This window comes from Ovis canadensis, chromosome 5 (genome assembly GCF_042477335.2).
Source record: "Ovis canadensis isolate MfBH-ARS-UI-01 breed Bighorn chromosome 5, ARS-UI_OviCan_v2, whole genome shotgun sequence".
Classification (NCBI taxonomy): domain Eukaryota; kingdom Metazoa; phylum Chordata; class Mammalia; order Artiodactyla; family Bovidae; genus Ovis; species Ovis canadensis.
Window position 1 is genome coordinate 22,728,995 of NC_091249.1, and position 23,081 is coordinate 22,752,075.

A 23,081-nucleotide genomic window follows, 5' to 3' on the forward strand; every position below is an offset into this window, starting at 1 on the left:
GTTCCCTGATCAGAGACTGAACATAGGCCCCTGCTTGGAAGGTGGATTTCTTATTTTATTGTTCTCATAGATTTGAAAAAAAAGTGTTTATTTTCTTTTTCTTTTTTTTTTAATTTTTATTTTTACTTTATTTTACTTTACAATACTGTATTGGTTTTGCCATACATTGACATGAATCCACCACGGGTGTACATGCGTTCCCAAACTTGAACCCCCCCTCCCACCTCCCTGCCCATAACATCTCTCTGGGTCATCACCGTGCACCAGCCCCAAGCATGCTGTATCCTGCGTCAGACATAGACTGGTGATTCGATTCTTACATGATAGTATACCTGTTACAATGCCATTCTCCCAAATCATCCAACCCTCTCCCTCTCCCTCTGAGTCCAAAAGTCCGTTATACACATCTGTGTCTCCTTTGCTGTCCTGCATACAGGGTCGTCATTGCCATCTTTCTAAATTCCATATATATGCGTTAGTATACTATATTGGTGTTTTTCTTTCTGGCTTACTTCACTCTGTATAATCGGCTCCAGTTTCATCCATCTCATCAGAACTGATTCAAATGAATTCTTTTTAACGGCTGAGTAATACTCCATTGTGTATATGTACCACAGCTTTCTTATCCATTCATCTGCAGATGGACATCTAGGTTGTTTCCATGTCCTGGCTATTATAAACAGTGCTGTGATGAACATTGGGGTACATGTGTCTCTTTCAGTTCTGGTTTCCTTGGTGTGTATGCCCAGCAGCGGGATTGCTGGGTCATATGGCAGTTCTATTTGCAATTTTTTAAGGAATCTCCACACTGTTCTCCATAGTGGCTGTACTAGTTTGCATTCCCACCAACAGTGTAGGAGGGTTCCCTTTTCTCCACACCCTCTCCAGCATTTATTGCTTGCAGATTTTTGGATCACAGCCATTCTGACTGGTGTGAAGTGGTACCTCATTGTGGTTTTGATTTGCATTTCTCTAATAATGAGTGATGTTGAGCATCTTTTCATGTGTTAGCCATCCGTACGTCTTCTTTGGAGAAATGTCTATTTAGTTCTTTGGCCCATTTTTTGATTGGGTCGTTTATTTTTCTGGAATTGAGCTGTATAAGTTGCTTGTATATTTTTGAGATTAGTTGTTTGTCAGTTGCTTCATTTGCTATTATTTTCTCCCATTCAGAAGGCTGTCTTTTAACCTTGCTTATATTTTCCTTTGTTGTGCAGAAGCTTTTAATTTTAATTAGATCCCATTTGTTTATTTTTGCTTTTATTTCCAGTATTCTGGGAGGTGGATCATAGAGGATCCTGCTGTGATTTATGTCAGAGAGTGTTTTGCCTATATTCTCCTCTAGGAGTTTTATAGTTTCTGGTCTTACGTTTAGATCTTTAATCCATTTTGAGTTTATTTTTGTGTGTGGTGTTAGAAAGTGATCTAATTTCATTCTTTTACAAGTGGTTGACCAGTTTTCCCAGCACCACTTGTTAAAGAAATTGTCTTTACTCCATTGTATATTCTTGCCTCCTTTGTCAAAGATAAGGTGTCCATATGTGTGTGGATTTATCTCTGGGCTTTCTATTTTGTTCCTTTGCTCTATATGTCTGTCTTTGTGCCAGTACCATACTGTCTTGATGACTGTGGCTTTGTAGTAGAGCCTGAAGTCAGGCAAGTTGATTCCTCCAGTTCCATTCTTCTTTCTCAAGATTGCTTTGGCTATTAAGGATAAGTGCTTTACAATACTGGTTTCATTTCTGCCATATATCAACATGAATTAGCTGTAGGCATACATATGTCCCCCCATCTTGAACCTCCCTCCCACCTTCCCCCCTTTCCCGATGCTCTAGGCTGTTACAGAGCCCCAGCTTGAGCTCCCTGGATCATATGGCATGTTTCCATTGGCTATCTGTTTTACATACGGTAGTGTATATGCTTCCATGCTACTCGCTCCGTTCATCTTTCCCTCTTGGGAAGGAGGATTCTTAACCACTGAACTGTCAGGGAAGTCCCCAGAAAGTGCGATTGATTAGTCATGTCTGCCATGGGCACCAACATAGAGAGAGGTGGCACGCTTGCTAAATATCTGTGATCCTAGAACTAGTTGATCTACAAGATCCCTCAGGGTTCTGAAAAGCTACAGTTCTGTGTCAGGATACTTCCTTGGGAACATTCTGGAGCTGGAACTGTCATGTAAAATATGGCATGGAAGTGTGCTCTGTAACTTTCCCATTCCTAGCACATCTGCTTATATGAAAGGAATGAGGCTCATTATTCTCTGTGCATGATAGACACACTGGGAGACAGCTGGCTATCAGAGAAAAGAAATAAAACACACAATGCCTATCTCATCAGTCTCACTGTTTAAGTACAGAGCAAAGATTCCAATGTATTCTTTTATTTAATTATTCAAAAAGACACATCTACCGCAATGTCCATTGCAGCACTATTTACAGAAGTCAGAATATGGAAGCAACCTAGATGTCCATCAAGAGATGAATGCATAAAGAAGTTGTGGTACATATATGAGATATTACTCTACCATAAAAGGAATGAATATGAGCCACTTGCAGTGAAGTGGATGAACCAAGAGCCTGTTATAAGTGAAATAAGCTAGAAAGAGAAAAACAAAGATCACCCATTAATGCATATTATATGAAATCTAGAAAAATAGTACTGATGAACCCATTTGCAGGGTAGGAATGGAGACCCAACAGATTTTTAAAGTTTGACAACTATTTACTGAACATCCATTGTGTTGAGCAAAGACTTATTCCCCACCCTGGAAAAACTGTAATTTGTTTCTCATCCTGGGTGAGAGAGCAGAATCAACCGGAAAGAATGGCTTTCTGGAATAAGTAGGGGTGGGAGATGGTGGAAAGTGGATGAACAAGAGCGAGAGGGCACTCATGTTTGGAGAAATGTTAAGAGCAAAGGCTTAGATGCAGGGATGAGTAAGACATTAGTCTTGTTGGAGCATGGTTGGGGAGGTGGGAGATGAGTTTAGATGATTGCTGATAGGAGTGGGATTGTACAGGTGTGAGAAATCAGGGTGTGGAGTTGAGCCTTGATCTCTGTGTAATGAGGCACCATTGTGTCTTCTTTAGTGTTCTGGGGAGATCAAGGATTGTAGATGATATGGAGGTCAGAGGAGGAGTGAGATGGGAGGGCATAGGGACAAGGAAGGAAACTGGTGCAAAGATACAGACATGAGAGGGATGGAACTAGAGAGTGACAAGGAAAGGAAGAGAATGTTTCAAAGTCAAGCTGGGCTGGATATGGTGGCTGGTGACATATGAAGGATGAAGAAAGATGGGTGTCATAGATGACTGCAGAGGTTTGAGGTTGATGGTTCCAGGGAACACTTGGAGGATGGACCAGGAAGAAATGATTCCTCGTTAGCCATGAGTTTTCAGTGATGGCAGATATGACCACAGGTTATCATGGTGGGAAAGGTCAGGGCTGTAGATAGATAGAAAGTTGTCATAGACTTGGGAGCCTCTGGTCCAGCTTCCAACCCAATGTCAGAATCCCATGGAAGTAAACTTGCCCAGGTGGTGCTAGTGGTAAAGAACCTGTCTGCCAATGCAGGAGATGTAAGAGACTTGGGTTAGATCCGAAGGTTGGGAAGATCCCCTGGAGGAGGGCATGGCAACCCTCTTCAGTATTCTTGCCTGGAGAGTGCCATGGACAGAGAGCCTTGTGGATGACAGTCCATGGGGTCAGAAAGAGTCAGATCAGACTGAGCGACTAATCACACACTCACTAATGGAAGATTTAGCAGGTAGTGGAAGTGGGGCTAGCCTGGAAGCCAGACCTTGACCCTGCCACTGGCTTACTGTGTGGTATTTGAGGAGAGATTTAGCCTCTCTAGTCCTCTATAACCTTCTCTGAAAAGTAACAGGGTAACACTAGGGGTTTTTCCATAGCTCCAACACGCTATGGTTTCGAGTTGAAAGTTGACTAGTGGGAAGTTGCTCTGTGACACAAGGAACTCATCCTAGTGTTCTGTGACCACCTGGATGAGTGGGATGGGGTGGGGTGGGAGAGAGGTTCAAGCAGGAGGGGATATATTATATTTATGGCTGATTCACGTTGTTGTACGGCAGAAACAACACAACATAGTATAGCAATTATCCTCCAATTAAAAACAAAATTTATTTTTTAAAAGAGAGTCAAAACTCTGAGAATGGGTAAATGGATGGATTGTCTCAGACACACGTCAGAATTCAGAGCAGTGGATGGAGTGGCATTAGTCAGGAGGAAGGGCTTCAGCAAAGGAGGAAGCAGCTCCATTAACCAGAGAGAACCCATGAGGTGGATGGCGTCAAGGCGCCTGCTTGTTGGCCAAAGAAGAGGGGTCTTGGAGAGAGAACAACTCTTGCTTTACTGAATTTCCAGAGGTTGAGAGGAAATCTGTGGGAGATGGGAATGGATGCAATTGCCAGGAGGAGGAGGTTATAACTCCACGTGAAATTCCAGAGCCAGTGAAGTTTTGATTGGGATGGGAGGTGATGAATGGGCATGGTTTAACAGTGGAAAATCTTGCGTTTTATCTGGTTACATTTGTATGGGTATGATTCATGGCAGAAAGAAGAGGGCTTCATCAGAGCATAGGAATAGAGAGTGGGATAATTGAAAGTCTTTTTAGGTGTATTAATAGAGGTGGAGAGTCCAGCCCAAGGGAGGTGATGTTAATGTTATCACCATGCTTTGTGTTCAGTTTTAGCTGGTTTGCCCTAAGAAGGATGGGGATAGATTGAAGGAGGGCCCTCATGAAGGGTGAAGAGCTGGGCACCATTTAGCTTTGGGAAGAGAAGATTTTGGAGAAGTGGTGAGAGCTGTCTTTAAATCTCTGTGGGGGCAGAGAGGGCACCTGAAAGAGAGCCCCACACCGCCCCCCCTTTCTACTTCTACTGCAGATAGAGTCGTTTCCGAAGAGTGCTTTGGATTTCAGGGTTCACTTTCTTTGGTTCCCCTTCTTGAACCATCTCTGCTTCTGCCATCCGCCGGGTCACCTGCAGCAAGAGGAATGGTCAGCTTGGGGCTGGGCTTTTGGGGGAGTCAGGTAATGGGCTTATTGGGAGAAAGTTAGGGCAGGTGAGTCTCCATGTCCTAAAGTGGGAGACCTTTACTGTCTCATCCTACACTATAATTGGGCTTTCCTAGTGGCTCGGAAGGTAAAGAATCTGCCTTCAGTGCAGGAGAGCCAGGTTCCATCCCTGTGTCAGGAAGATCCCCTGGAGAAAGAAATGTCCACCCACTCCAGTATTCTTGCCTGGAGAATTCCACAGACAGAGGAGCCTGGGGGCCTACAGTCCATGAGGTCGCAAGGAGTTGGGTAGGACTGAGCAACTAACTCTTTCACACCATAATTTCTGTGGAATCACTGGCTGCACATTCTCGTTATATGTTCTTTCTAATCTGCCAAAATAACACATACCCATCAGAACGTCCAAAAATGAGTTAAACCTAAGGGGCTTGTTGACAGAAATTTATCCATATTTCATCTAAATTATCTCACATACTGTAAGCTTTGGAATTCCTTGCTTTAGGGAAAGTCACTTCTGGGAGATGGGTGTTCTAGTTTCTGTGTTGGGACCCAGGTTGGCCTTGCAGCAGGAGGCAAGGGAGGGGGAACATGCAGAAAGGTTTGGAAGAGGCTGAGCCTGCTGTGCTTCCAGGGGGTGCAGTTGGTAAAGAACATGCCTGCCAGAGCTGGAGGCGCAAAGGATCCTGGGTCAGGAAGATCCCCTGGAGGAGGAAATGGCAACCCACTCCAGTATTCTTGCCTGGGAAATCCCATGGATAGAGGAGCCTTGCAGGCTATAGTCTATGGGGTCACAAAGAGTCGGACATGACCGAGTGACTGGGCACGCACATACAGCCCATTCTGCATGCTCCCTGATTAAGCTGGGTGGGGGTTCCAAGGTACCTTCTCCCAACTCACCTCTGTCAGAAGCTCCAGGATGGGTCCTTTCTTATTGATGAACACATCAACCAGAGTCTGGATGAAGTAGGAGCCCTCCTGGTCATGTCTGTAGGCAATGTACCCTGGGAATTCCAGATAAGTGGGCTCAGGGGAGCTCAGTGGGGGTGGGTGACTGTGTGTGTGTGTGCGTGCACCTGCACACACATATGCTACAAAATGCCTTGGACAATGGTGAGTCCTGGAGGGGAGTCTCAAGGGTCAGGAGTGGCAGGTGAGGTGGAGAAGCAGGCCACACTGGGTCAGCTGGAAGCTCATACCCTCTATGGTGGAGAAGACGTGGAGGGTGTCTGTGTGCGTTGGGATGGTTTCAGGACTTTCTTCTGTGATCATCACAAGATGCCCTCCAGTGACTGGTTCACCAGGGTCCCTTTGTTCTGAAACATCAAGAAGGAAAAGGCAAAATCAGAAAGAAGGAGAAGAAAAAAGAAGGTCATAAGACAGATGGGAAACCCAAGGCTCGGAGGGGTTTTGGATCTGGGAGGGAGGGGCTCTGTGTCCTTGGCTGTTGGCCCCACCTCCTCGACAAGCCTGCACGATGTACACCTTAGGCTTGGCTCTCAGGGCCCGGCAGTTCTTGTTGTTCAGAGCCTGGAAGAGGTCCTCCAGCTCGACCATCCTCTCATCCTCCCCTTTGAGGCGCCCTTCTAATCCGTGTGCCATGAGAACCACGAAGGCACAGCTGACAAAGTCTTCTCGGGCGTCGATGGCCTGTTGGAATTTTTCCAACTCTTCCTGAAATTGCTGGAGTGAGAGGAATGGCCAGACTCAGGGGTGACCCTGGAATCCACCTTCTCCTTCAGCCCCCACCCCTCCCCTGCTGGGCTGGAGCTGGCAGCACAATACCTGGGCAGTAGGGTCTCTCTTCATGGTGCTCTCAAACCCCAGATGCTGGAACATGCGCTCCAGGGCATCCAGATCTGCCTCGGAACCTTCTCGGGCTTTGGTGACACACAGTGTCAGGGCCAGGCGGGCCCCTGACATGTCGTATGTCTCCTGGGCCAAGAGACGACAGAAATTATCAAAGGGGTATGGAAGGGGAGGAGAAAGCAGATGTGGTCCCAAGGTGCCTGGGGGTAGGGTTGCTGAGTAGAATATAGGATGCCAAGGTATACTCAAGACTCAAATGAAAAAAAAAAAAAAACAACAAAACCCAACTTTTAAAGAATAAAGCCCTTTAAAGAATAAAGGGCTCAGATGGTGAATCTGCCTGCAATGTGGGAGACCCAGGTTTGATCTCAGGGTTGGGAAGATCCCCTGGAGAAGGGAATGGCGGCCCACTTCAGTATTCTTGCTTGGAGAATCCCATGGACAGAGGAGCCTGGTAGGCTACAGTCCATGGGGTCGCAAAGAGTTGGACATGACTGAGCGACTAACACTTTGAAGAATAAGTATGTCCTCAATACTGCATGGAGTATATTTATACTGAAAGGTTATTTATTGTTGATGTGAAATTAAAATTTGATTGGGCATCCTTTATTTTTATTTGCCAAATCTGGCAATTCAACCTGGAGTCCAGTGTGAACTTGAGTAAGTCACTGCTCCTATTTTTTTTAAATTAAAAAAATATAAATTTATTTATTTTAATTGGAGGTTAATTACTTTACAATGTTGTATTGGTTTTGCCATACAGCATCATGAATCCACCACAGGTATACACGTGTTCCCCATCCTGAACCCCCCTCCCTCCTCCCTCCCCATACCATCCCTCTGGGTTGTCTCAGTGCACCAGCCCCAAGCATCCAGTATCATGCATCGAACCTGGACTGGCTATTCATTTCATATATGATACAGCTGGGCATACACACTGAGGAAACCAGAATTGAAAGAGGCCTGTGTACCCCAATGTTCATCGCAGCACTGTTTATAATAGCCAGGACATGGAAGCAACCTAGATGTCCATCAGCAGATGAATGGATAAGAAAGCTGTGATACATATACACAATGGAGTATTACTCAGCCATTAAAAAGGATACATTTTAATCAGTTCTAATGAGGTGGATGAAACTGGAGCCTATTATACAGAGTAAAGCAAGCCAGAAAGAAAAACACCAATACAATATACTAACGCATATATATGGAATTTAGAAAGATGGTAACGATAACCCTGTATGCGAGACAGCAAAAGAGACACAGATGTATAGAACAGTCTTTTGGACTCTGTGGGAGAGGGCGAGGGTGGGATGATTTGGGAGAATGGTATTGAAACACTGCTCCTATTTGAATCTCAGTTTCCAAATATAGGGGCTTCCCTGGTGGTTCATATGTACAGAATCTGACTGCAATATGGGAGACTTGGGTTCAATCCCTGGGTTGGGAAGAACCCCTGGAGAAGGGAATGGCAACCCACTCCAGTATTCTTGCCTGGAGAATTCACTAGACAGAGGAACCTGGTGAGCTACAGCCCCTGGGGTTGAAAAGAGTCGGGCATGACTGAGTGATTGACACACTTCCAAATAGAGACAATGACTATGTGTAAGGGGGCGAATTTTGAGGGTCTCTTCCAGTTGTCACATTTGATAGCTTTGTCTCTCCATCATTCCCAAGAGTATTCTGAGCATTACCTTCTCACTTGCAGAGGTCTCAGACTTTATGAAGCTAATTCTGAGATTCTATCTCGTCCTATCAGAGGAAGAATATTGGGGCCAAAATTTCTTTTTTTTTTAGAAGAAAGGCAGTGTGAGACTTCCCTGGTGGTTCAGTGGTTAAGAATCTGGCTTCCAATGCAGGAGACACGGGTTCGATTCCTGGTCCAGGAACTAAGATTCCACATGCCACAGGGCAATAAACCTGTGTGCCACATCTGGAGAGAAGCCCTCCAGCTGTAGTGATGATCCTTTGTGCTCTCATTAAGACCCAGTTCATCCAAAAATATGTAAATAGTTATAAAAAAAAGAGAAGCAGGATACTGAGTACCATAATTATAAGAATTTTATCATCGAGACAAAGGTAGCCAGGGTGCCCCCTTCTTTTCCCAGTTGCCACAACTTCAGTTCCATTGCTGAGTCTTTTTCTCCAACTGAATGACCACAAAGCACCTGAGTTCTGAATCCACGTCATGGTTTTTCACCCCCTCTAGTGTCTCAAACATTAAGTTCCTCTCTTCCCCTCTCCCCAGATGCTCCCACCTCTCTCCCTCAGCCTGCACCCAGCCTACCTCTTCCAAAGGCTGAGGACTGCTCATCTCTTTTGATTCTGAGTCCAAATCTCACCACCCTTGTCTGATCCTAAGGGAAAAGGGACAAGAGAAGATAGGTTAAAGGTCTCCAAAGGAAGACAGAGGGGCTCAGAGGACAGACTAGGTTGTCTATTTGTGTTTTTGAGACTGAACAGGATCCCAGTGGTTGGGGACTTGGTTCATGTTGAGACTTGGGGCAAGAGATGACAGTCCATGAAGTGTGTCCTGTCTAGTGTGATACTCTGGTGATTCTCATTCACTGCTTCCCAGGTGGCTCAACAGTAAAGAACCTGCCCGCCATTGCAGCAGATGTAAGAGACACAGGTTTGATCCCTGAGTAGGGAAGATCCCCTGGAGAAGGAAATGACAACCCACTCCAGTATTCTTGCCTGGGAAATCCCATGGACAGAGGAACCTGGTGGCTACAATCCATGGGCTTACAGAGTTGGAATAACTGAGCAACTGAACAACAACGACAATGTTCATTACAGCATTGTTTACAAATGCCAAGATATGGAAACAACCTACATGCTCATGGTAGGTGAATGGATGAAGAAGATACTTATATAAGTGATGGAGTATTTTTCGGCCATAAAAAGAATGAAATCTCGTCATTTGCGACAACATGGATGGACCTAGAAGGCATTATGCTAAGTGAATAAAATCAGACAGAGGAAGACAAATGCTGTATGATTTCACTTATATGTGGAATCAAAAAGGAAAAAAAAACCCAAAGCAAATGAAGAAACATAACAAAACATAAGCAGAGCTATAGATACAGAAAATAAACAGGTGTGTTTCCAGAGGGGAGGAGGATGGGGGTGATGAGAGGAATAGGTAAAGAAGATTAAGAGGTACAAATTCCTAGTTACCAAGTAAATGAGTCGTGGGTAAGAAATGTACAGTGTGGGGAATATAGTCAATAACTTGATAGCGTTGTATGGTGACACATTGTAATTAGATATTGTGGCAATCAGTTTGAGATGTAGAGAAATACCAAACTACTGTGCTGTGTAACAGAAACTAACAGTGTGTTAGGTCAATTATTCTCAGAAATGAATTAATAAAAAAGAGATTAGATTTGTGGTTATCAGAGGTGGAGGGGGGAGGGGAATTGGATGAGGGAAGTCAAAACATACGACTTCGCTAGTTATAACATAAATAAGTATTAGGGATGTAGTGTACAAGATGGTAATATAATCAACATTGCTGCATGCTATACATGAAAGTTAAGACAGTAAATCTGAGTTCTTATCACAAGAAAAATATTTTCCTGTTTCTTTAATTCTGTATCCGTATGGGATGATGGATGTTCACTAAACTTATCATGATAATCATTTCATGGTGTATGTAAATCAAATCATTATGCTGTATTCCCTAAACTTATTCAGTGTTGTATGTCAATTGTATCTCAATAAAACTGGAAGAAAAAAAAATGAGGATGTCATCAAAGTGGGGAATACAATTTTGAAACTGTCCCAGAAGGTCTTCAAATCTGAATAGATCAATTTACCTTCCTCCCTCTGCCTTGAGCCTGAACATCTGTCCAAGTTCTTCATTCTCATCTCTGATTCTTTTTCTGGATAGAATGACTGTTTCCATAGTCTTGGCATTTCCCCATTTCTTTACTTTTTGTTACATTTTGTCCTCAATCTTGAATGCTTTTTACTAGTAAAGACCCTGCTCTGCCAATCTTGGGGGCATCAAGTCTGCTATGACTTCCCCCCACCTTTTATCCATCCACTCACACATCTGTCCATCCAACCAGCCATTCACTCATCTGCTCATTCATTTATCCATCCCTCCACGGATCCATCCATCCATTCATTCATTAGTCCATCAAACACCTGCCCATTCATTCATCCATCCACTCATCTATCCATCCGTCTACTTCTCCACCCAATCACCCATGGATCTATCTATCCAGCAAATACTTTCTGGGTGTCCATTATGTGCTGGGCACTGGGAATACACTGTATAAGACAGACATGATCCCTGCCCTAAGGTAGCTCTAGTCTGTGATAGAGCTCTATAATTTAATGCTCTATAAATGAGCTCTATAAATGAGCATTAAATCTCTACCCATCTGTTAGAAACACACACACACACACACACACACACACACACACACACTGGAGCCAGTGCTGTGAGGAAAGAGGAATTCAACACTTTGAGAGAGAAAGCGGAAGGAAGCTTAACCTAGAATTAAGTCCTGCCTTGGCCCCTTCCCAGCTGTGTGCCCTTGAGCATCTCACTCTCCTCTCTGAGACAGTTTTCCTGTCTGGAAAGGACCTAGAAACGACAGATGCTTTATAGCAATGGCATTGCAAAGTGGGTTTTAGGATCCCTGTTGACCCACTGGAAATTGCCTCTCCCTCCTCTGGGCTCCCACAGCTCTGCCAGTCTACACTTACGTTCCAGCTTTTGATTCTTATTCTAGCGACTGAACGAGCAGATCCATTTTTAGAACTGATAGCCTGACCTCTTTGTCTCTGTCTCCAGCAGGGTCACCAGTGTGGAAATGGGCACAGAGCTGGTGTCAGGGAGAATTTGTTGAGTAAACAAATAAATGAACAAAAGAAAGAAAGAATCATGGATGTGTAACTGGATGGACATTCCTTCAGTTCTGCCCAAACGGGACTGAGCACCCACTCATGCAGGGAGAGGGAAAAGAGAGGAGGAAGTAGGGGACTAAGGGGTAGAGGGGAGAGACAGAGAGAGGTAGACAGACAAACACACACTCACATACATACACAGAGAGAGACAGACAGACACACACATACACACACACAGAGACAGAGACAGACAAACATGCATACACAGAGAGAGAGACAGACAGACAGACACACACACACACACACACACAGATAGAGACAGACAGACAGACACACACACATACATACACAGAGAGAGACAGAGAGGGACGCAGATAGACAGACACACAGAGGCAGACAGACAAACACGCATACACACAGAGAGAGACAGACAGACACACACACACACACACACACACAGATAGAGACAGACAGACACACACACACACATACATACACAGAGAGAGACAGAGAGGGACGCAGATAGACAGACACACAGAGGCAGACAGACAAACACGCATACACACAGAGAGAGACAGACAGACACACACACATACACACATACACAGATAGAGACAGACAGACAGACACACACACATACATGCACAGAGAGAGACAGAGAGGGACGCAGATAGACAGACACACAGAGGCAGACAGACAAACACGCATACACACAGAGAGAGACAGACAGACACACACACATACACACACACACAGATAGAGACAGATAGACACACACACACACATACATACACAGAGAGAGACAGAGAGGGACACAGACAGACAGACACACATACACAGACATTTAATATCACTTACTGATTCTGGAAGCAGCTTCTCAAATTCAGGCTCTCTCACCACCCTCCTAGCTGCCAACACGTCAGGGCACTGAGGAGGGGTCAGGCTGCACGTGCTGACCTTGGAGAAAGGGCTGCCAGCCTGGGATCTTCTCAGGCGTCTCCTGAGAGGCCTGCCGATGAGCTGGGCAGCACAGCTGTCTGGGCCTTTATTGCTGGCAAGCTTTCTGTTGCTCAAGAAACCTCATGACAGGAGGGACACACCCTTGACACAACCTCGGTGAGGAAACAGAACCAAACGCCCATGGAACGAGTGATGGCAAAGCTTCGCTGACACCCCCTGGCTAAGGAGGCTGAGGCAGAGCATCCAAATTAGCCAGGGCTTTGATGCCATCCCAACCACCAAGCACCTCCCAGATTCCAGCTCATCATTGTCATTCTTACACCTCTTCTATCCCTTCCACATTTGACCGTGCAGACAATGCCAACTTCACATGTTTCTTAACTCCTCCAGTCCTCAACAGTCCTAGGAAATCAGCACTGTTGCTCCCATGACGCAGCTGAGACTCAGAGGTGAAATGACTGCCTGACCACTAATTGGCACAGTTGGTATTCAAATCCAAGAGGGTCCAGCCCCAGAGGGTTTGGTCCAGCCCCCTGGATGGACACTTCACAGTTGATTCAGTCTCTCTCTTCTCTTCCCCATGACCTCCTTCCTCTATTCTTTTTCAGCTTTAATTTTATTTTACTTTTAAATTCAATTCAATTTACTTTTAAATAATTCAAATTATTTTTTAATATGATTTTAAAGGTTACTTTCCATTTATAATTATTATAAAATATTGGCTATATTCCCCATGTTGTACAGTGTATTCTTTTATTTAGATATTAAAAAATAAAATAGCAATTTTAATTAATTAAAATATTTTCAATAAAATATGTAAATTTAAATGTTTTGTTTTAAAATATAAACAAATCCTCTTGAATTTTAATACCAGTTGTGCCAGTGAGTTGTTGGGCAGTCATGTCACCTCTGAGACTCAGTTGCTTCATGGGAGGAACAGTGCTGATCTCTTTGGGCTGCTGAGGACTGCAGGCGATAGTAAACATGTGAAGTTGGCATTATCTGCACAGTCAAATGTGGAAGGGATGGAAGAGATGCCATGATGGGGATGATGGACTTGAAAGCTGGATGAGCTGGAATCTGGGGGGTGCTTTGTGGTTGGGATGGCATCAAAGCCCTGGCTAATTTGGATGCTCTGCCTCAGCCTCCTTAGCCAGGGGGGGTCGGTTAAGCTTTGAAATCATTGTTCCATGGGTGTTTGGCTCTGTTATGTCCTTCCTCTTCTATCTTCTTTCAGCTTTAATTTTATTTCACTTTTCAGTTCAATTCAATTTACTTTTATTTAAAAATTAAATTAAAAATACGATTTTAAAGGTTACTCTCCATTTATAGTTATTACAAAGTATTGGCTATATTCCCTGTGTTGTACAATCCACTCTAATTAATTTTTATTTTTGGCTGTACTGGATCTTTGTTGTTGCATGGGCTTTTTCTCTAGTTGTGATGAGTGGGGGCTACTCTCTGGTTGTGGGTCTGAGGGCTTCTTGTAGCCTTGGCTTCAGTAGCTGTGGTTCCCGGGCTCTAGAACACAGCCTCAGCTGTTGCGGCACATAGGCTTAGTTGCTCTGTGGTGTGTGGGATCTTCGTGGACCAGGGGAAGAAACTGTATCTCCTGCATTGGCAGGCAGATTCTTAATCACTGGACCACCAGGGAAGCCCTATAGTATATTCTTGTAGTCTGTCTTACACCCAATAGTTTGTACTTCCCTTCCTCATCACTATATTGCCCACCTCCTCTCCCCACTAGGAGCTTCCCTGATAGCTCAGTTGGTAAAGAATTTGCTGGTAATGCAGGAGACCCTGGTTCGATTCCTGGGTCAGGAAGATTGGCTGGAGAATGGATAGGCTACCCATTCCAGTATTCTTGGGCTTCCCTTGTGGCTCAGTTGGTAAGGAATCCACCTGCAGTTCGGGAGACCTGGGTTCCATCCCTGGGTTGGGAAGATCCCCTGGAGAAGGAAAGGCTACCCACTCCAGTATTCTGGCCTAGAGAATTCCATGGACTGTACAGTCCATGGGGTTGCAAAGAGTCAGACACAACTGAGCAGCTTTCGCTTTCTCCCCACTAGTAATCATTAGTTTTTTCTCTAAATCTGTGAGTCTGCATCTTTTTTATTGTGGTATTTTTAAGATTCCATGTATAAGGGCTGTCATATGTATATGCTTTTCTCTGCCTGACATTTCATTTAGGGTAAAGCCCTATTTTATGTTAACAGCTGTAATAAAAGGTAATTCACATAGTGTATATATCCATACAATTCACCCATTTAAAGTGTACAATTAAATGGTTTTTTACTATATTTACAGAGTTGTGTGACTATCACCACAGTAAAATTTGGGACATTCCCATCATCTCAAAGAGAAATTTTACACCCTTTAGCGATTGTCCTGAATTTCCCCCTTCCCCAAACTCCTACATTACAGGCCTAGGAAGCCATTTCTCTACTTTTTGTCTCTATCAACAAAGTTTGAAGAGCTATTAAAAGACAAATATTAAAAAGCCAAAACTTTAGGACTTGGATGACAAACCTAGACAGCGTATTAAAAAAGAGACATCACTTTTCTGACAAAGGGGCTTATAAAGCTATGCTTTTCCCCATAGTCATGTATGGATGTGAGAACTGGACCATAAAGAAGGCTGAGCACCAAAGAACTGATACTTTCGAACTGTGGTGTTGAAGACTCTTGAGAGTCCCTTGGACTGCAAGGAGATCAAACCAGTCAATCCTAAAGGCGATCAACCCTGAATATTCACTGGAAGGACAGATACTAAGTTGAGCTCCAATACTTTGACCACCTGATGTGACGAGCCGATTTAGTGGAAAAGACCCTGATGCTGGGAAAGATTGAAGGCAGGAGGAGAAGAGGATGACAGAGGACAAGATGGTTGGATGGGACCACTGACTCAATGAACATGAGTTTGAGCAGGCTCTGAGAAATGGTGAAGGACAAGGAAGTCTGGTATGCTGCAGTCCATGGGGTTGCAAAGAGTTGGACATGACTGAGCACCTGAACAACAACAAAACTTTAGAATTTGTAGAAGAAAGTAAAAAGAGTACCTTTATATCCTATAGGATCTTAGAGTAAATGGTTTCTTTTCATAAAATTTTTTTTTATTCTTGGCTGGGTCTTTGTTACTGTGAGTGGGTTTTCTCTAGGCAGTGAGCAGGGGCTGCTCTTCTTTGCCGTGCTCAGGCTTCTCACTGCGGAGGCTTTTCCTGTTGCAGAGCACAGGCTCCAGGCATGTGGGCTCTGTAGCTGTGGTGTATGTGCTTAGCAGCCCTGTGGCATGTGGGACCTTCCTGGACTAGTGACAGAATCTGTGTCCCCTGCATTGGTAGGTAGATTCTCATCTACTGTACCACCAGGGAAGTCCAAATTCCTTTTTTTTATAAATTAATTTTTATTTGCATATAGTTGCTTTACAGTGTTATGGTAATTTCTACAGTACAGCAAAGTGAACCAGCCACATGTATACATATATCCCCTCTTTCTTGGATTTCCTTCCCCTTTAGGTCACCACAGAGCACTGAGTAGAGCTCCCTGGGCTATAGAGTAGGTTCTCGCTCATTATGTCTTGCTCTGTGGGGATACCGTCACTCCCTCTCTCTGCTTCTAAGTGCCTATTTCCATCCCTTTCTCTCAGGGGCTGTCACTGTGTGTGTCTCTCTGTGTCCTATTAGTCTATTTCCCCTGGGTAGCATAGTGTTTCTAAGGTTCATCTATGTTGTAGCATAGATGTATCAGTATCAGTATGTCACTCCTTTTCATGGCTGAATAATATTCCATTCTATGGATGGACCTAATTTTCTTCATCTGTCCATTAATAGGTATTTGGGTTGTTTCCACTTTTTGACTGTTATGAATTATGCTGCTATAAACATTTGCATGCAAGTTTTTGGGTAGGTGTATGTTTTCATTTCTCTTGAGCTTATACCTAGGATTGGAATATTCAAATAACAATATTCAAATAACAATACTGAAATTGTTCAGCAAAGCTGGAACATTCTCTCCAAATGCTGTAGTTACCATGGAAAACAGTATGATGGCTCTCCCAAAAGTTAAACTTAGAATTATCATTTGATCCAGCAATTCTACTTCCGGGTATATACACAAAAGAATTGAAAACAGGTGTACACATGTTCCCAATACAATATTGTAAAGTAATTAGCCTCCAATTAAAATAAATAAATTTAAATGAAAAAAAAAAGAATTGAAAACAGGAACTTGAACAGATATTTGCACACCACTGTTCATAATAGTATTATTTACAATAGCCCAAAGGTGGAAACAACCCAAATGGCCAGTGATGGATGAAAGGATAAAAAAGTGGTGTGTCCATACAATGGAATATTATTCAGCCTTGAAAAGGAGGGAGATTCAGACACATGCTACGATACAGATGAACTTAAAGGACATTATGCTAAATGAAATAAGCCAGACACAAAAGGACAGGTATTGTCCTTTGATTCCATTTATATGAGGTGCCTAGAATATTGACATTCATAGAGAAAAAATGTAGCATGGTGGGTACCAGGCACTGGAGGAGGAGGAATGTGGAGTTAGTGTTTAATGTATGCAGAGTTTCAGTCTGGGAAGCTGACAAAGTTCTGTAGATGGATGGTAGTGATGGTTGTACAACAATGTGAATGTGCTTAATACTGCTAAGCTGGACACCTAAACATGGTTAAAATAGTAGATTTTACATTTTGTGTATTTGACCATAGTAACAAAATTTAAAAAACTGGAACATTCCCATTCCTCCAGTTCTTCTTTTTATTTTGAGATAATTCAGGCCCAAGACCAGACAGTTTTTCGCCAAATCTCCATTTCTGCGTGACTTAACCATTAGAAGCTGTTGTAAATGTTGACTCATTCTACCAAATTGTTCTTTTACTGCTTTGTTCATTTAATTACAGGTCTGAGTCATCTTTCTGTGTTGGTGCACATGGAACACTCACTCCTGGTTTTCTTTTTAAAAACTTTTCATTGAAGAATAAGCTACTGCAGAAAAAGGGACAGGTCATGTGTGTAACTCAATGAATTTTCACACTGAACACAACCATGCAATCAGGACATGATCAAGGAAAAGAATGACCCAATCTCTCTGTCCCTGGACTTCCTCCTGCTTCTTTTCTTGTCATCACTCTGCCCTTGCCTTCCCCAAACATTCTCTTAATATAAACATTATAGATGAAATTTACCTGTCTTTGGAAATTTATATGAGTGGACTCACACAATATACTCTCCTTTGTCTGCTTCATTTACTAAACATTCTGATTGCAAGATTCAGCTTTTTAAAAATTGAAGTATATCTGATTTATTATATTGTGTTAGATTCAGGTATACAGCAAAACAATTCAGTTATACATACATGTATAACTGCACATTCTTTTCTATTATAGGTTATTAAAGATATTGAATAGTTACCCATCAGTTCAGTTCAGTTCAGTTCAGTTGCTCAGTCATGTCCGACTCTTTGCGACCCCATGAAGTGCAGCATGCCAGGCCTCCCTGTCCATCACCAACTCCCGGAGTTCACTCAAACTCACATCCATCGAGTCAGTGATGCCATCCAGCCATCTCATCCTCTGTCGTCTCCTTCTCCTCCTGCCCCGATCCCTCCCAGCATCAGAGTCTTTTCCAATGAGTCAACTCTTCCCATGAGGTGGCCAAAGTATTGGAGTTTCAGCTTCAGCATCATTCCCTCCAAAGAATACCCAGGACTGATCTCCTTTAGAATGGACTGGTTGGATCTCCTTGCAGTCCAAGGGACTCTCAAGAGTCTTCTCCAACACCACAGTTCAAAAGCATCAATTCTTTGGCACTCAGCTTTCTTCATAGTCCAACTCTCACATCCATACATGACTACTGGAAAAACCATAGTCTTGACTAGATGGACCTTTGCTGGCAAATAATATCTCTGCTTTTGAATATGCTATCTAGGTTGATCATAACTTTCCTTCCAAGGAGTAAGCATCTTTTAATTTCATGGCTGCAATCAACATCTGCAGTGATTTTTGAGCCCCCCAAAATAAAGTCTGACACTGTTTCCACTGTTTCCCCATCTATTTCCCATGAAGTGATGGGACCAGATGCCATGATCTTCGTTTTCTGAATGTTGAGCTTTAAGCCAACTTTTTCACTCTCCTCTTTCACTTTCATCAAGAGGCTTTTTAGTTCCTCTTCACTTTCTGCCATAAGGGTGGTGTCATCTGCATATCTGAGGTGATTGATATTTCTCCTGGCAATCTTGATTCCAGCTTGTGCTTCTTCCAGCCCAGCGTTTCTCATGATATACTCTGCATAGAAGTTAAATAAGCAGGGTGACAATATACAGCCTTGACGTACTCCTTTTCCTATTTGGAACCAGTCTGTTCCATGTCTGGTTCTAACTGTTGCTTCCTGATCTGCATATAGGTTTCTCAAAAGGCAGGTCAGGTGGTCTGGTATTCCCATCTCTTTCAGAATTTTCCAGTTTATTGTGATCCACACAGTCAAAGGCTTTGGTATAGTCAATAAAGCAGAAATAGATGGTTTTCTGGAACTCTCTCTTGCTATTTCCATGATCCATCGGATATTGGCAATTTGATTTCTGGTACCTCTGCCTTTTCTAAAACTAGCTTGAACATCAGGAAGTTCACGGTTTACGTATTGCTGAAGCCTGGCTTGGAGAATTTTGAGCATGACTTTACTAGCATGTGTGGTAGTTTGAGCATTCTTTGGCATTGCCTTTCTTTGGAATTGGAATGAAAACTGGCCTTTTCCAGTCCTGTGGCCACTGCTGAGTTTTCCAAATTTGCTGGCATATTGAGTGCACCACTTTCACAGCATCATCTTTCAGGATTTGAAACAGCTCCACTGGAATTCCATCATGTCCACTAGCTTTGTTCGTAGTGATGCTTTCTAAGGCCCACTTGACTTCACATTCTAAGATGTCTGGCTCTAGGTGAGTGATCACACCATCGTGATTATCTGGGTTGTGAAGATCTTTTTTGTTACAGTTCTTCTGTGTATTCTTGCCACTTCTTCATATCTTCTGCTTCTGTTAGGTCCAGACCATTTCTGTCCTTTATCAAGCCCATCTTTGCATGAAATGTTCCCTTGGTATCTCTAATTTTCTTGAAGAGATCTCTAGTCTTTCCTATTATGTTCTTTTCCTCCATTTCTTTGCATTGATCGCTGAGGAAGGCTTTCTTATGTCTTCTTGCTATTCTTTGGAACTCTGCATTCAGATGCTTATATCCTTCCTTTTCTCCTTTGCTTTTCACTTCTCTTCTTTTCACAGCTATTTGTAAGACCTCCTCAGACAGCCATTTTGTTTTTTTGCATTTCTTTTCCACGGGGTTGGTCTTGATCCCTGTCTCCTGTACAATGTCATGAACTTCCATCCATAGTTCATCAGGCACTCTATCTATCAGATCTAGTCCCTTAAATCTATTTCTCATTTCCATTGTATAATCATAAGGGATTTGATTTAGATCATACCTGAATGGTCTAGTGGTTTTCTTTACTTTCTTCAATTTCAATATGAATTTGGCAATAAGGAGTTCATGATCTGAGCCACAGTCAGCTCCTGGTCTCATTTTTGCTGACTGTATAGAGCTTCTTTATTGTTGGCTGCAAAGAATATAATCAATCTGATTTCGGATTTGACCTTCTGGTGATGTCCATGGGTACAGTCTTCTCTTGTGTTGTTGGAAGAGGGTGTTTGCTATGACCAGTGCGTTCTCTTGGCAAAACTCTATTAGCCTTTGCCCTGCTTCATTCCGTATTCCAAGACCAAATTTGCCTCCAGGTGTTTCTTGACTTCCTACTTTTGCATTCCAGTCTCCTATAATGAAAAGGACATCTTTTTTGGGTGTTAGTTCTAAAATGCCTTGTAGGTCTTCATAGGACTGTTCAGCTTCAGCTTCTTCAGTGCTACTGGTTGGGGCATAGGCTTGGATTACTGTGATATTGAATGGTTTGCCTTGGAAACGAACAGAGATCATTCTGTCATTTTTGAGATTGCATCCAAATACTGCATTTCAGACTCTTTTGTTGACCATGATGGCTACCCCATTTCTTCTAAGGGATTCCTGCCCGCAGTAATAGATATAATGGTTGTCTGAGTTAAATTCACCCAATCCAGTCCTTTTTAGTTAGCTGATTCCTAGAATGTTGACGTTCACTCTTGCCATCTCCTGTTTGACCACTTCCAACTTGCCTTGGTTCATGGACCTAACATTCCAGGTTCCTATGCAGTATTGCTCTTTACCGTATCAGACCTTGCTTCTATCACCAGTCACATCCACAGCTGGGTATTGCTTTTGCTTTGGCTCCATCCCTTCATTCTTTCTGGAGTTATTTCTCCACTGATCTCCAGTAGCATTTTGGGCACCTGCTGACCTGGGGAGTTCCTCTTTCAGTATCCTATCATATTGCCTTTTCATACTGTTCGTAGGGTTTTCTTTTTTTTATTTTATTTTTATTTTTTAAATTTTAATATCTTTAATTCTTACATGCGTTCCCAAACATGAACCCCCCTCCGGCAAGAATACTGAAGTGGTTTGCCATTCCCTTCTCCAGTGGACCACATTCTCAGGCCTCCCTATCCATCACCAACTCCTGGAGTTCACTCAAACTCACGTCCATCGAGTCAGTGATGCCATCCAGCCATCTCATCCTCTGTCGTCCCCTTTTCCTCCTGCACCCAGTCCCTCCCAGCATCAGGGTCTTTTCCAATGAGTCAACTCTTCCCATGAGGTGACCAAAGTATTGGAGTTTCAGCTTCAGCATCAGTCCTTCCAATGAACACCCAGGACTGATCTCCTTTAGGATGGACTGGTTGGATCTTCTTGCAGTCTAAGGGACTCTCAAGAGTCTTCTCCAACACCACAGTTCAAAAGCCTCAATTCTTTGGCACTCAGCTTTCTTCACATAGTTACCCACGCTACATAGTTAATCCTTGTTATCTATTTTATGTATAGTAGTGTGTATCTGTTAATTCCATACTCTTAACTTATCCCTCCCCCTTTTTCCCTTTGGTAACCACACGTTTGTTCTGTGAGTCTGTCTTGTAAATAAATCCATTTGTATTCTTTTTTAGATTCCACATGTATGTGATATCATAAATATTTGTCTTTTTCTGCCTGACTTAATTCATTCAGTATTACAATCTGTAATACTGATAACATGTAATAGCATCCATGTTGCTGCAAATGGCAATATTTCATTCTTTTTTATGAAAAAGATTTTTTTGCATGTATCTGTAGATCTTAAATCTTGCAGCTTTATTTCTCAATCCTTTTTTCATTATTACGCCCCCCAGAAACTGTGTCAGACAATTTTCCTAACTGCCTTTCCATGAAATTTAATATCACAAATATACTCACTCTATCTATCTATCCATCTATGTTCATATATATATATTGTATGTACATCTGTTTATTTTTTCTTCTTCCCCAAATCAATTTTTGCCCTTGTGGAGGTAAAATATTGCTTCCATCAAGGGCATGTACCTTTTAGTATTTCATTGTGTGGATATACCACAACACGTCATATATCCAGTCTGTTATTGATGGACATTTTTGGCCAGTCCAATACACTCACTTTTCTGTTGGGTATAACCTTATAAAGGGGAGTGCTGGATTATCGGTAATGCTTATGTATAGTGTTACTAGCTATTACCAAACCATTTCCAAAGAGGTGTACCATTTTTATCCTCCCACCAGCAGTGCGTGAGCGCTCCAAATCCATGACAACATGTTATCAAACTCAGGTCCAGCTCCTTGCCACTCAAAAGCCAATACTCAATATTTGTTTTCCTCTTTCTGACTTATTTCACTTTGTGGAATCTGAAAAAATTGGTATAGGTGATCTTATTTATAAAGCTGAAACAGAAACACAAATGTAGAGAACAAACCTGTAGATACCAAGGTGGAAAGGGGCAGAAGGGATGAGTTGGGAGATTAGGATTGACATGTATACATTACTGCTACTGCGTATTAAGTAGATGACTAATGGGAACCTACTGTATCACACAAGGAATCTACTAGATGCTCTGTGGTCTAGATGATCCAAATGGGAAGGAAAGCCAAAAAAGAGAAGATATATGTATATGTATAGCTGATCCGCCTTGCTGTACAGTAGAAAGTAACACAACATTGTAAAGCGACTATACTTCAATATAAATCAAAAAAAAAAAAGAAAGGAATGAAATGTGTATTTGGAGATGATACAACTTTGTAAAGGAAATCAACCCTGAATATTAATTAGAAGCACTGATGCTAAAACTCCAATACTTTGGACACCTGATGTGAAGAGGCGACTCTTTGGAAAAGACTCTGATGCTGGGAAAGATTGAGGGCAGAAGGAGAGGGGGCGACAGAAGATAAGATGGTTAGATGGCATCACCGACTCAGTGGACATG

The 23,081-nt window shown here is 42.8% G+C and overlaps 1 protein-coding gene across 1 annotated transcript; it reads right to left on the minus strand.

Moving 5' to 3' along the window:
* Positions 1–4,109: 4,109 nt before the first annotated feature.
* Positions 4,110–12,784, minus strand: CASP14 (caspase 14). The gene is made up of 7 exons (XM_069590745.1): positions 12,566–12,784; positions 9,132–9,201; positions 6,821–6,970; positions 6,493–6,718; positions 6,235–6,351; positions 5,936–6,039; positions 4,110–5,003 (listed from the first exon to the last, which is right to left on the minus strand). Exons 2-7 carry the CDS (start codon positions 9,156–9,158, stop codon positions 4,899–4,901), a joined length of 729 nt encoding a protein of 242 aa, XP_069446846.1. The 5' UTR covers positions 9,159–9,201; positions 12,566–12,784; the 3' UTR covers positions 4,110–4,898.
* Between the last annotated feature and the right edge of the window lie 10,297 nt (positions 12,785–23,081).

Excerpts from the sequence above, each read along its gene's own strand:
- CASP14 (XM_069590745.1), bottom strand. The coding sequence starts at position 9,158 with ATGAGCAGTCCTCAGCCTTTGGAAGAG. Across the intron at positions 6,971-9,131 it reads GTCCTCAGCCTTTGGAAGAG|GAGACATACGACATGTCAGG; the intron begins GTAGGCTGGGTG and ends CTCTTGGCCCAG. Across the intron at positions 6,352-6,492 it reads CGTGCAGGCTTGTCGAGGAG|AACAAAGGGACCCTGGTGAA; the intron begins GTGGGGCCAACA and ends TTGATGTTTCAG.